The sequence below is a fragment of the Lepidochelys kempii genome, chromosome 28, assembly GCF_965140265.1.
Source record: "Lepidochelys kempii isolate rLepKem1 chromosome 28, rLepKem1.hap2, whole genome shotgun sequence".
Lineage (NCBI taxonomy): Eukaryota > Metazoa > Chordata > Testudines > Cheloniidae > Lepidochelys > Lepidochelys kempii.
Window position 1 is genome coordinate 4,462,741 of NC_133283.1, and position 12,993 is coordinate 4,475,733.

Consider the following 12,993-nt stretch of genomic DNA (forward strand, 5'->3'; position numbering starts at 1 on the left):
CAAATCCTTGGCCTTGGTTAGGGTAAAATTTGCACATCTCTGAAGTAGAATCCTTTACAAAACCATTCAACATCAGTGTTCTTGAGGAATGGCTTCTCAAACCATACCCAGCTTTTCTTTAATTTGGTGGCACCGTTCCAGGCAAGGGACTGATACAGGCCTGAATCAGAATCTCCGTTAGTTACCAGAGCAGTAGTTTCTATTCAAAAATAGCGATTTTTCTGCAGCTATTAGATTTCCAAACACTGATTTCATTTTATACACAGTTTTAGCACCTACTAAGGATACATTCAACAAAAATCCCACTTCTATTTCCTCAATATCTGCATCATGAAGGGGAGCATTCCCCATACCCTAGGCTTAGCTAGAAGAGATCTTCTGTAGGGCCTGGGTTACAAATGGGCCACTTCTCTGGACAAGCTGAGGGATAACGCTGCTGCAAACGGTTCACACAGCTTTAAAAGTTACTATGTGGGAATCAGGAAAAGTATTAAAGAAAAAAAACGTATTGATAAGCCCTAGAGGTTTTTATGGTGTTGATCTCCCTTGCAGATTCTCTGATGGCTAACATGGGCTGAGTGCCAAGAGAAGGTATTCCCACACTCACGGCATTCATAGGGCCTCTCCCCTGTGTGGATTCTCTGATGTTGAGAAAGGCCTGATCTTTGAGTGAAGCATTTCCCACACTCACGGCATTCATAAGGCCTCTCTCCTGTGTGAATTCTCTGATGGTGAAAAAGGCCTGATCTTTGAGTAAAGCTTTTCCCACACTCAGTGCATTCGTAGGGCCTCTCCCCTGTGTGGATTCTCTGATGATCAGAAAGGGCTGATCTGTGAGTGAAATTTTTTCCACACTCCCGGCATTCATAGGGCCTCTCGCCCGTGTGGATTCTCTGATGACTAACAAGGTGTGAGCTGCGACTGAAGCGTTTCCCACACTCAGGGCATTCATAGGGCCTCTCCCCGGTGTGGATTCTCTGATGTTCAGAAAGGGCTGATCTGTGAATGAAGTTTTTCCCGCACTCGCTGCATTCATAGGGCCTCTCCCCTTTGTGGATTCTCCGATGACTAATAAGGTGCGAGAGGCTATTTAAATTTTCCCCACACTCACGGCATCCGTAGGGCCTCTCCCCGGTGTGGATTCTCTGATGTTGAGAAAGGGCTGATCTGTGAGTGAAATTTTCCCCACACTCATGGCATCCGTAGGGCCTCTCCCCGGTGTGGATTCTCTGATGTCTATAAAGGTCTGAGCTGCTCGTGAAGGTTTTCCCGCACTCACGGCATTCGTAGGGCCTCTCCCCCGTGTGGATTCTCTGATGAACAGAAAGGGCTGAGCTTTGACTGAAGCTTTTCCCACACTCACGGCATCCGTAGGGCCTCTCCCCTGTGTGGATTCTCCGATGTTTAGAACGGGCTGAGCTGCTCGTGAAGCTTTTCCCACACTCCCTGCATTCATAGGGCCTCTCTCCTGTGTGGGTTCTCTGATGAACAGAAAGGTCTGAGTTGTGAGTGAAGTTTTTTCCACACTCAGTGCATGTATTTCTTCTCTTTCTCCTGAGGGTTTCCTGCTGTGTTGTGGTTTCCTTCAGGCCCTTCTGAGTTCCCCAACAGGAAATAAATTTACCCACTTTCTCCCCTGGCTGGTTTCCCTGCTCAGCTTCTGGTCTGTGCTGAATCTCACAGGATTTTCCCCGCTCATGACTCCTGGACACATTGCTTTTCCATCTTTGTGATAATTCTCTGTGTTTATCCACTTGCTCAACATTTTCCTGCTGAGAATTCTGCTCCTCTTTCTCACATACCATTGCATCACCTGCTGTGATAGAGACAGAAACCACAAACGGAGATGGAAAGGGGATGACCACTTGTTTTGGTTTGGTCTAATAGAGAGGTCAAATAAAAACAGGAACTGAACTCCCCCAAACTCTTCCCCCAAATAGGAGAGAGGAGGGGGATCAATTCAACCTTCACATCCCATCCAAATTCAGAGGGAAGGGAGGAAGCTACTGCCTCGTGTCTGCTAGGATCTATAGGAAGCCATGAGCTGTATGCTAGGGACAATAATGAACCAAGAGAGCTCCCAAGGGCTTCGTAGGGCATCCCAAATGTTTCCTTCAGGCACTTACAGATTCTGAGTTGGTTTAATGTTTACTCACCTGTGCAAGGAGCTCTCAGGCTCTCTCTTTCCTCTGAACGCTTGAGGTCTGGGACCCATGGCTCTTCCCCTTGTTCCACAGCAAGCTGGGGAACTGGAAACCCTGCTCAGATGAAAGAAAAAAAGGAGTTCAGTTGATTTGATAAGACTTGGTCAGAGACATTCTATTAATTTAACTTCAGTGCTTAGTGTGAGCTGGTGTGCCTGGGGCAGTCCTCACTGAAAATGCCAAGGTAAGGGCAGGCTGAAAAAGGGAGAGCAGATGCTCCCAAAACTGGTGGTTAACACTGAAGTTAAAATCACGGACCAGTCACAAACTGTCCTACTGATCACCCACACTGGTTATCGAGAAGCTGAAAAAAGAAATCACACAGCCCCCTTTATTGCATTCCAGTTCTGACTCCCAATTGCCACCTAGGTCCAGTACAGTGAGAGGTTATTTAAAAACGCTGCTCACAAACAAAATGTTCTTCTGACATGAAAGGGTCAGCTACTTTACCAGGTCACTATAGCTTTGGATCTTACACAAAATACCACACTGCCAACCTATCCTTTAGCATCTAACAAAGACAGACAGACGTTAAATGGGAATGCAGTCAAATACAGATTTCGGAACCTGTATATCGATTCTCGTCTGGAACACATCCACAGCTTGGATGGGTCATTCAGTCCTTTGTTCAAGGCTTCAGTTTGTAGAGAAGTTGCTCCAGAGGTAGGAAGAGGGATTGAAGAGAAAATGGAGATGATGCAGCTGCCCTTTCTATTCCCTTTGCCTTGTGGCTTGTACTTCCTGTGTCCCAAACACAAGCTTCACACCACATGGCATGGAAAAGCCTTGGAGTTCTCAGTACACAGGCATACCCCTGCACGTCTTGCTGACTCAATAGGTGTATCCCCTTGGTTCTTTTCATGGGCTCATTGTACAGCTGATGACCCTTGACAGGCCAGTGAAGAGGCTCAGCAGTGCTGATGCCAGTCTGTTCGGGGGGTGTCACCCAGAAACACTGCACAAGTCTGGAAACACAGATTTCCCCACAAATCTGTAACTCACCATACAAAGGTTATAGAAACAGAAACAAAATGATCATACTTGGAAAACCATAATATTTTCACTGGTTCCTTACATGGCATATCTAGCATGATTCATTGCAATTTTATCAAAATTGGTATTAATAATAAAATAATAATATAAAGTGTCTCTCAATTCCATACAGTGTCACACTTAGTAAACCAGTGAATTCCCAGGACCAGCTCCCTGGGTCCCTGAAGATGCCCAACACTCTGCTTATGAGGGATTGAAATACCCACATATCTGCTGGGAACACACACAGACACACACTGCGTCAGTCTGTACCCCTATGTTCACTCTTCTACAAAATTATGATCAGTTTTTTACATAGTATGGCTTGTGAGGTATCATTTGAAATCATATAATCTATTGAATATTGTCCTGTTAAAATATGTGTAACAACACCGTATGTAAAGTTCTAAGATTTTACTGCATGATATTACTGAAAAAGTTACAATTCTGGGGAACATCCACAGACCAGTTCCTCAGAGACAGCAAGGCAAACAGCTGGTCAAATCGCCATTCTTCGGCAGGGGGAAGGTGTGAAGAAGACATTTACATTCCATCACAGGGACCACTTGAAGCTCATATCTACAACAGATAGCCTGTCATTATGACTCAGCTGAGAACTGAAGTTGCTTCTAGTACAAAGGACTGAATTATAAAAAGAGGGGAGGAAAATGCTTGAGACTCTCTATCTTCCCATGAGAACTCCCGAAGAACTGAACTTGGCAGCAGGGGTTGGTTAGAGGGAGCCCTGGCTGAAAGGAAAGCCAGCCTGTCTCAGCATATGGCAAGAGAAACATTTGCTTTGTATCCATTTTAGCTTGTTAACTTAGACATTAGTTTGTGTTTTATCTTGCATTTCTTTTGTAAACAATTCTGACTTTTATACCTCATTACACGTAGTCAATTAATATGTTTTTTTGCCAGTAGTTAACAATCTTGGTTTTTTGTTTTATCAAACCAGAGTGTTTGCATTAAAGTGTGTTGGAAAATCCATTTGGGATAAGAAGGCTGGCACGTGTCATTTTCCACTGATGAAATGACAGACTTCATATGAGCTTGTGTTGTTCAGTAGTGTGCTGGACAGTGCAAAATGCACATTTCTGGGGGAAAGTCTGGGACCAGAGAATTTTCTGGGGTTCTCCTGTGGTGCACTGTAATTTGTGAGTGGCTGACTAGCAGCGCTCAATACTGTGTAGCTGGGAGCGAGTTACATGCTGGAGAATGTGTAACTGCCCAGGAGTGGCTGTTCTCACAGTAAAGCAGAGTAAAAGGCAACCCAGCTTGGGGAACTGAGGGGACACAGCTGTTAAACAGTCTGGATTGTGCTGTGGTTAATGTCACAGACACTCAATTTCAAAGAGTCTCCTAAAACACAGAGAAAGTAAATCCATGTTCCAGAAATCGAAAACTCCAGACAAAGTGCTAGTCTCCATACTTCTTGCTGACAGAGAGGTCCAGAGACAATGAGAAGCTGGGAACAGTAAGCATGGGCTTGTGGGGTTCAGTGGAGAAAGGGAACAGGAAGGGCAGAGATATCACTGAATGCAGGATCTCAGCAGTGCTAGATGTCAGGATAGCACATACTGCAGCCCATTGGAAAACATAATCCCAACTATACATATAAAATGAAGGGGTCTAAATGAGTTGTTTCCACTCAAGAGACGATCTTGGAGTTATTGTGGATAGTTCTCTGAAAATATCCATGCAGTGTGCCACGGCAGTCAAAAAGTAAACAGAAAGGGATAGATAAGACAGAAAATACAATATTGCCTCTATATTAATCCATGGTATGCCCACATCTCGAATATTGCATGCAGATCTGGTTGCTCCATTTCAAAAAAGATACATTGGAATTGGAAGAGGTTCAGAAAAGGTCAAAAAATGATTAGGGTCTGGAACAGCTTCTGTATGAGGAGAGATTAAAAAGACAGGGACTTTTCAGCTCGGAAAAGAGACGAAGGGGGGATATGAGAGAGGTCTATAAAATCATGACTGGTGTGGAGAAAGTAAATAAGGAAGTGTTGTTTACTCCTCATAACACAAGGACTAGGAATCACCAAATGAAATTAATACGCAGCAGATTTAAAACAAACAAAAGGAAGTATTTCTTCAAACAACACAGTCAACCTGTGGAACTCCTTGCCAGAGGATGTTGTAATGTCCAAGACCATAACAGGGTTCAAAAAAAGAACATGATAAACTCATGGAGGACAGGTCCACCAATGGCTATTGGCCAGGAATGGCGTCCCTAACCTCTCTTTGCCATAAGCTGGGAATGGGCGACAGGAGACGAATCACTTGATGATTCTTTGTTCTGTTCATTCCCTCTGGGGCGCCTGGCATTGGTCACTCTCGGAAGACAGGATACTGGGCTAGCTGGACCTTTGGACTGACCCAGTCTGGCCGGATTTATATGCTAGGGAATCTACTGAGTTCAGTGCGATGGGAGGGAGTAGGAAAATCCCTGGGTGTGGAGAACACTGGGAAATTAGAAACTATCATTCAGGAGCAACAGACTCTAATTAGCCTGGAAAATCAGCGTGTGAAAAATAAGAATCGGGGTCATGTGACTTTGGGAATGAGGGACGCAAAAATCCAAGGAGTCTGCAGAGAAAAGAGATTGTGACTATTGCACGTGGGGATGGGGGAGGAAGACTCGCCAGGTCTCAAGTCATGTCACTACCAACCTAGGCCATTTTCAGATGCTGAGGGGCTATCCAGAGCAGTGAGGAGTTGTATCATCTGTAATCCTGGCTGAGTTTCAATGTTCTGCTGCTGGATCTCCCTTCTCTGGATTCCCCAGCCAGCATTCAAGGACGCCCTGAGTGCCTGTGTGATCAGTAACCCTGGACCAGCAGCTCTGACTCCAGCAGCCTGCTTCTTACACCCCAAGCACATTCAGTTTGAGTAGAGTAGGCTCAGGGTTTGAGAGAAGGCCACGAGTAGGAACCTTCTGTTCGTTATGCTGGACCTAACTCCCCCGTTTTACTTGTGCAAACAGGAGATATAAGACACTGTGCGATTCTGCTCCCGTGCTCTGTTCCCAAAGTGTTCTACAGCAGGGGAGGGTCGCTGGTCGTGTGTGTGTCACTGGCATATTGGGGTGCTGCTGAAACAGGACAGAGCAGAGGTGGCATTGTGGGGGTGGCGTGAACCTTATCTCTTCATTTCTCCTTCCAAGGACTGTGGGGACAGGAATCCTTACCCAGCAAGGTCATATTCTCATAGTTCTCCTGCATGACATATCTGTAGAGGGCTCTCTGAGTGGGGTGCAGCAGAGCCCACTCTTCCCTGGTGAAATACACAGCTACCTCCTCGAAGGTCACCGGCCCCTGAAAGAACAAGATTCCCACACTCAGTGCCTGCTGCCCCACTCACAGCCCCACTATTCGTGGGGGAGAGGAGCCAATCAAATGGGAGCTCTGGGTGGATCACAGTCAACAGAGTCCCACCCCCACCCTGGTCAGAGCATCCAGGTTGAAGGGACGAAGAGAGCGCCCCTTGGCTTCTCCAGGAGATCCATCACACACCTACTAGCTACACACTATAGGAGATGAAGCCCCTAGCAAGGTCCAGTAAGAGCTCCCTACACCCTCCTCCTTGTGAGGAGCTGGATATAAAGGGAGCGGAATCTCCCCTAGCCTGACTGGTGGGTGCCCCCTTCATATCTCACAGCAGCAGCTGGTTAGTTGGGTCAGGCTCCAGCACTGGGAGTCTAGTCGGTTTTCCCAGCTCCATGTAGGTGGGTTATTTTCTGTTCAACAAATTAGGGCATTTCCACCTCCGAACCTCATGGGTCTGTTCCTAGAATCTAGGCCACTTATTAAACAGCCCCCAGCAGGTTTGCTACCCCCTGTCCTCCTCCCTTTCTCCACCCTGTGCATTTCCCGCCCCGCTCCAACCTCCAAACCAGACGGTGCAAACCTTCCCCTCTCCGGTGTATTTGCTGTCCCTCTCCCTCCTGCAGGACCCACCAGCCACCCCGCCAATAATCCCTACCTGAACTGGCTCCTCTGCAGCCATTTCTCTCCCCTGTCCCGTGGGAGGACGGGATGAACTGGAGCGAAACATGGACGTCATTCTGCAGCCTGGCCGGGTGAGAAGGACAGTTGTGAAATTAACTAAAGGCTCTTCTGAAACCTCCACATCACGATTCCCCCAGGCTCTTTCCCTGCAGAGAGACACCCTAAGATTCTGCCATGATGAGAAAATGATTGCTCTCTTTGTTACAGTGTAGACATGCCCCCTCCTGCCAGGCTAAGCCCACAGACACATTTTTAACCTCCCTTCTCTCTCCCCCCATCCCGTAACAAAGTCTCTGAACACAATGCTAGAAAAAAGCAGAACCAAAGGAGTCACTTCCAAGGATTCCCTCTGATACTGACCCCATGGCAGCCACACCCCAGCAGGAGGGCTATGGAGTCAGGAACTGGGTTTTCCTCTGACTGATCCTCATCTTAGAATCATAGAATATCAGGGTTGGAAGGGACCCCAGAAGGTCATCTAGTCCAACCCCCTGCTCGAAGCAGGACCAATTCCCAGTTAAATCATCCCAGCCAGGGCTTTGTCAAGCCTGACCTTAAAAACCTCTAAGGAAGGAGATTCTACCACCTCCCTAGGTAACGCATTCCAGTGTTTCACCACCCTCTTAGTGAAAAAGTTTTTCCTAATATCCAATCTAAACCTCCCCCACTGCAACTTGAGACCATTACTCCTCGTTCTGTCATCTGCTACCATTGAGAACAGTCTGGAGCCATCCTCTTTGGAACCCCCTTTCAGGTAGTTGAAAGCAGCTATCAAATCCCCCCTCATTCTTCTCTTCTGCAGGCTAAACAATCCCAGCTCCCTCAGCCTCTCCTCATAACTCATGTGTTCCAGTCCCCTAATCATTTTTGTTGCCCTTCGCTGGACTCTCTCCAATTTATCCACATCCTTCTTGAAATGTGGGGCCCAAAACTGGACACAGTACTCCAGATCTTGTCCACAGGAAAGTGATTCTACCCACGGTGCAGTAATGCAGCTGTCTGGGCAGATTAGAGAGCTGGAAGTCTCTCTCGAAACTCTTCTCTCCTACAGCCCCTTTCAGTCTCTCTGTCTCCTATCTCCTTTTCCCATCCCCTCTCCCTGCCCACCTGGATTCTGGCAGAAGCTGATCAGGGAGAAAGACCGAAGTCAGGACTATCCCCCAGAGTCCCTAGCCAGGGACCCCAGATACCCCTCAGAGCTCCACCGGCCATGGAACCCCCACCAGACCATCACTGCCAGGCTGGGAATCCCAAAGGGTTCCCCCCACCGAGAACCCCTACCTGCCAGGGACCACCCCTCCCAGGGGAACCCCCACTGGGAATTCAGTCCCCCACTGCCTGCCTAGTACCCCCACTTGTCCTCGAGCAGGATCTTCCATACCGTTTACCTGGGACCCCCTGATGCTTTACAGTGGGACCCCTCAGTCTGCTTGCCTGGCATTCCCTGACCTAGTGCCAGGGACTCCCCTCCGACCCAGTTCTGTGCATTGGGCATGACAGAGCCCCTGGCACAGCACCAGGCAGCGTCTAACCCCCTGCCCCACCTCCCCAAGAGACCCCCACCCCCACTGGTCTGCAGCCAACAGGCCCCCAGCGATACCCACCTCCAGGACCCATAGCCTTAGGGCTGGGCACATCACAACCACCCCCCGAAACCCCAAACCCCCCAGAACCCATCAAACTCACTAGGCTGCCCCCTGCCCAGTCACCCAGAAGCCTCCCCCTACCCCAATGCCCCTTCAGCTCTAGTTCAATCTCCCCAAACAATCTTCCCTCACAGTGTCTGATAAGCGGGTAGAAAGTTATCACCACCCCCTGCTGGCCACTCACACAGGCAGAGGGAGCCCGGGGGAACACTTCTTTAACAAGTGAAGGGAAGGCAGGAGGGGCAAAGTAGGTAAGAAATTTCCATGCCCTGTCACTAGCCAATAGCAGCCATCGTGGATCCACCAGAGGTGGCTACATCTTTGCACTGCGGGAAGCCCCCCCTCACGGAGACCCTTTGTCATGGGGTTTGGGATACTTCTGGACCCACGCTGCACTCAGAGGGACCTCCTCATCCCGTGCCGGCTGAACCCTTTCTTTTCTCCAGCTAACTCTCTTGTCACCAGGTAGGAACCACTGATCCCCCAAACATGGAGAGGCCTCTGGCTTTGACGTGTATTAAATATGTATAGAGAGGAAAGTGGAAAATCAGAGGAATTTTATATCAGTTGTTGATAGGAGGTGAAAGCTGAGTGTATTTCCCACCACAATTTGGTCAATGAATAGAGCGGAAATGGGCAACACTGGCAAACGTTTGAGATCCATATTCAGGAATCTGAGAAAAGGTGTAAATCTGAGATTTTTGTCATAATTTATAATTACAGAGACAGGGAAAGCTCTCAGGGGCATATTCAATTAGAAGTAGACAACTAGAGTAAAAGTGGGGCAAACGTTGAGGGTATTTTTGAGGAATCTTTGAGACGTACAGAGAAAACGTGTCACAAACTACGCAACTGAGAACATGGGATAAACGCCAAGACCGGGGGGGCTTTTATGTGGCTATTAAAGAACTAGCTGGAAAAGGGGGGACCGTTTGTGATATAAAATCCAGCCTGTCCAATACATAAGCAGAAAGTGATGGTCCCCCCCCCCCCCGGCCCCCGGTCACCTGGGCAGCAGGGAGCCCTCTGAGGGGCTGACCGAAGGGGGCGGGGGGGGGAGCTGGAGGGCTCCCTGGGGGCGGGGAGGGGGCGGCAGTGGGGGATGGGCAGGTGGGGGGCAGGTGGGGGCTGGGGGCAACGGTGCGGCAGTTGGGGGCATCAAGTGGGACTGGGAAGCCGGGATCGGGGGCAGCCCCATGGGGGACACGTCCCCTCCCTTCCCCGCCCCGGCAGAGACCCGGCGTCTCCTCCCACCCCCACGCCGGGGCAGCCAGGTTGGGGGATGGCTCCGGGCTCCAACTTCCCACCGACACCGGGACAAACCGCTGCGGATAAAACGGGGGGGGGGGGGGAAATCCCGCCCCCCCCCCACGGGAGGGGAGTTTCAATGGACATGTGAGGAGGAGGCAGAGACGGGGGGGGGGGGGGGATCGGGGAGACCAGAGAGCGGATCAATGGGGGGGTGGGGGGAGCTACCGAGAGGGAAAAGGGGAAAACTGGGGGGCATTTGTGCCCGTGGGGGGGGAGGGGATCCAATTAACTCCCCCGCCGCCCCCCACTTCCCCCCCGGGAATTTCCTGGCTGCACAGAGACAATTCAACCCCCACCCCCGCAACTCCGGCTTCTCCCCCCAACACCCCCCAAGGGACCCCGCCCGCCGGGCCCCAGTCTCTGCCCCCCCCAATCCCAGCCGTGCCGGGGGCAGAGAGTCACTTTCCTGCCCCCCCCCTCCGCGGGGTCTCCCACTCACCGGGGCGAGGGCGGGCAGAGCCCGGGGGGCGGGTCCCAGCTGGAGAAAGCCCCCCCCGGCCGGGCACGGGGGGGTCAATGACGTGCCCCCCCCCCCAGCACAGACCCCAGGGGGGAGCCGCGGCTGCTCAGCCCGGGCTCACGCGGGGGCAGCAACGGAAGTGACGTTAGAGGGGGGGGGGTCCCCTCAGGCTCTGGGCATGCGCAGACCGGCGGACGGGCCAGACAGGGCAGGAGCGGCCCCGCGGGGCAGAGGGACTTCCTGACTCTCCCGGCAGCGGAAGTGACGTAGGGGGAGCCCGGCTGCGAAGGCGCGCGGCGGCTCTGCCGGGCTCGTGCGGGGCCGTTGGCGGGTTGTGTGGCTGCCGGCGCTGGGCATGCGCAGAGCGGGGCGGCGGCGGCGCTGCAGCCTCCAGGTACCGGAGCGAGCCCGGGGGGGGGGGGGGGGAGACCTGAGGGAAGGGGGGAGGGGAAAATGGCGCAGCCCGGACGTGGCCGGGGAGGGGGGAGAGGCGGCGGGGGGGGGAGGGGGGGCGCTGAGATCCCCCCCCCGCTCCCGCCCTGCCCCCTTTCTGTCCCCACAGCAGCGAGGGGGGGCCGGGGTGACCCCCCCCTTCCCCCACGTCACGTCCCCTGGGCTGGGGGGGGGGGCCCAGGAAGGGGAGGGAGGAGCAAGCCCCCCCCCATGGAGACTTCCCCCCCCCCAACCCAGCAGCCCCCCGCCCACCCCCCCCACCTGCTGGTCCCAGACCCCGGCCCCGCCCCACAGCCAGTGACCTTCTGGCCCCCCGCCCCACGGGGTTCCCCAGCGAAAGGGACGTCACCCGGGGCTCCCATCCCCCCCCCCCCCCCTTTCCCCCGCGTGCCGGGCGCTGCACGGACCTTGACCGAGTCTGGGGCAGGGACTGCACGGACCCCGACCGAGAGCAGGGACCTTGTCGGGCCCGGGGGCTACAGGGACCCTGGCTGAGCTCCGGGCCCCTGTTGTCCCAGGCCCTGCATCGGCACGAAGTGAAATCAGGCCCCCATTGTGCCAGGCGCTGCGGACACGGCAAACAAAATCAGGGACCTGGTTGTTCCTGGAGCTGCGGAGACCCAAGTGAGATCAGACCCCCATTTTGTGCCAGGAAAACTGAGGCCTGGACCGAGATCACGGCCCCCCTTGTGCCAGGCAGCGCACGACTGCGGCCCAGACTGCGGCCTCCGTTGTGCTGGGCACTTCAGAGACCTCCTCTGAGATCTGTGTCCCCGTTGGGCCTGGCCCTGCACGGACCCTGATGAAGATCATGCCCCACCGCTCTACTGGACACTGCACAGAACCTGACAGATCCTGCACCCACATTTTGCCAGATGCTGCAGGGACCCCAAACAAAATCCGGGATCCTGTAATGCTGGGAGTTGCAGAGACCCCAAATGAGATCAGGCCCCCTGTTGTGCAGGGCTCTGCACAGATACTGAGCAAGATCAGGGTCCCCATTGTGATGGGGGATGAAGAGATGCCAAGGGTATCTCTACATTGTCATTTAAAACCCACAGCTGGCCCATGCCAGCTGACTCAGGCTTACCGGGCTCAGGCCAAGGGGCTGTTTAATGGCAGTGTAGATGTCTGGGCTCAGGCTGGAGCCGGGCTGTAGGATCCTGCGAGGTGGGAGGGGGCCAGACCTAGCCGGACCATCGACACCCCCATTCAACAGCCCCGCAGCCTGAGCTGTGTGAGCCCAAGTCAACGGGCACGGGCCGGCCGCCGGTGTCTAACTGCAGTGTAGACGTGCCCACAGCGACGGAGGTTCCTTGCCCCAAAAAGCTCAAAGGCTAAATCGTGCAAATGGTGGGAGGCTAATCTCCATTTTACAGATGGGGAAACTGAAACTCAGAGAGCTGAAGTAATTTGCTCAAGTTCGCATGGAGAATTTGGGGCAAAACTGGGAACCGAACCCAGATTGTTTGAATCCTTGCCTCTCCCCTTAACCGCAAGCCCAGCTTCTGTGTGTACAGCGTTGTTTTGGTCTGTGTTTGCATCTCATTGGCTTCCAAGGGAGGTTGTGGAATTTCCTTCACTGGAGGTTTTTAAGACCAGATTGGAGGTACACCTGTCTGGGAATGTCTAGGGATACTTGGTCCTGCCTCACCACAGGAGGCTTGCGTAGACAACCTCTCAAGGTCCCTTCCAGGCCTACACTGAAATAATTCCCTTTTGTGCTGTGTCGTGTTCTACACTGAGCTGCTTTACATGGTGCCATTTGGAACTGTGATGCACCATGTTGTGTTGCATAGTTTTGCCTCAGCTTGTTTGGTGCCCGTGTTGTGTTGGTTTGAGCTGAGCTCTTTTCCGTTGTGTAC

At 52.3% G+C, this 12,993-nt stretch overlaps 2 protein-coding genes across 7 annotated transcripts in view; one reads left to right on the forward strand and one right to left on the reverse strand.

Annotated features, from left to right (window-relative positions):
• Positions 1-12,993, forward strand: part of LOC140904217 (uncharacterized) — an 83,413-nt gene that overhangs the window by 52,349 nt on the left and 18,071 nt on the right. Inside the window, exon 1 of one of the 3 annotated variants that reach the window (XM_073326623.1) lies at positions 10,879-11,069. The exons of 1 other annotated variant lie outside the window; for it this stretch is intronic. The gene's annotated coding sequence lies outside the window, so the exon portion shown is untranslated. Of the gene's footprint in view, positions 1-10,878; positions 11,070-12,993 lie in introns of those variants that run through there. One more of the 3 variants, XM_073326625.1, reaches the window with a different exon arrangement.
• On the reverse strand, positions 77-10,823 carry LOC140904233 (uncharacterized). 4 transcript variants are annotated; one of them, XM_073326676.1, is made up of 5 exons: positions 10,655-10,823; positions 7,233-7,321; positions 6,439-6,565; positions 2,157-2,258; positions 77-1,816 (listed from the first exon to the last, which is right to left on the reverse strand). In XM_073326676.1, exons 2-5 carry the CDS (start codon positions 7,311-7,313, stop codon positions 519-521), a joined length of 1,608 nt encoding a protein of 535 aa, XP_073182777.1. In that variant the 5' UTR covers positions 7,314-7,321; positions 10,655-10,823; the 3' UTR covers positions 77-518. The 4 variants fall into 4 exon arrangements, with proteins under 4 accessions (XP_073182777.1, XP_073182780.1, XP_073182778.1 ...); XM_073326679.1 differs by lacking the exons at positions 7,233-7,321; positions 10,655-10,823 and adding an exon at positions 2,772-3,195 and having other exon boundaries at positions 6,439-6,514; XM_073326677.1 differs by lacking the exons at positions 6,439-6,565; positions 7,233-7,321; positions 10,655-10,823 and adding an exon at positions 5,921-6,432 and having other exon boundaries at positions 77-1,813.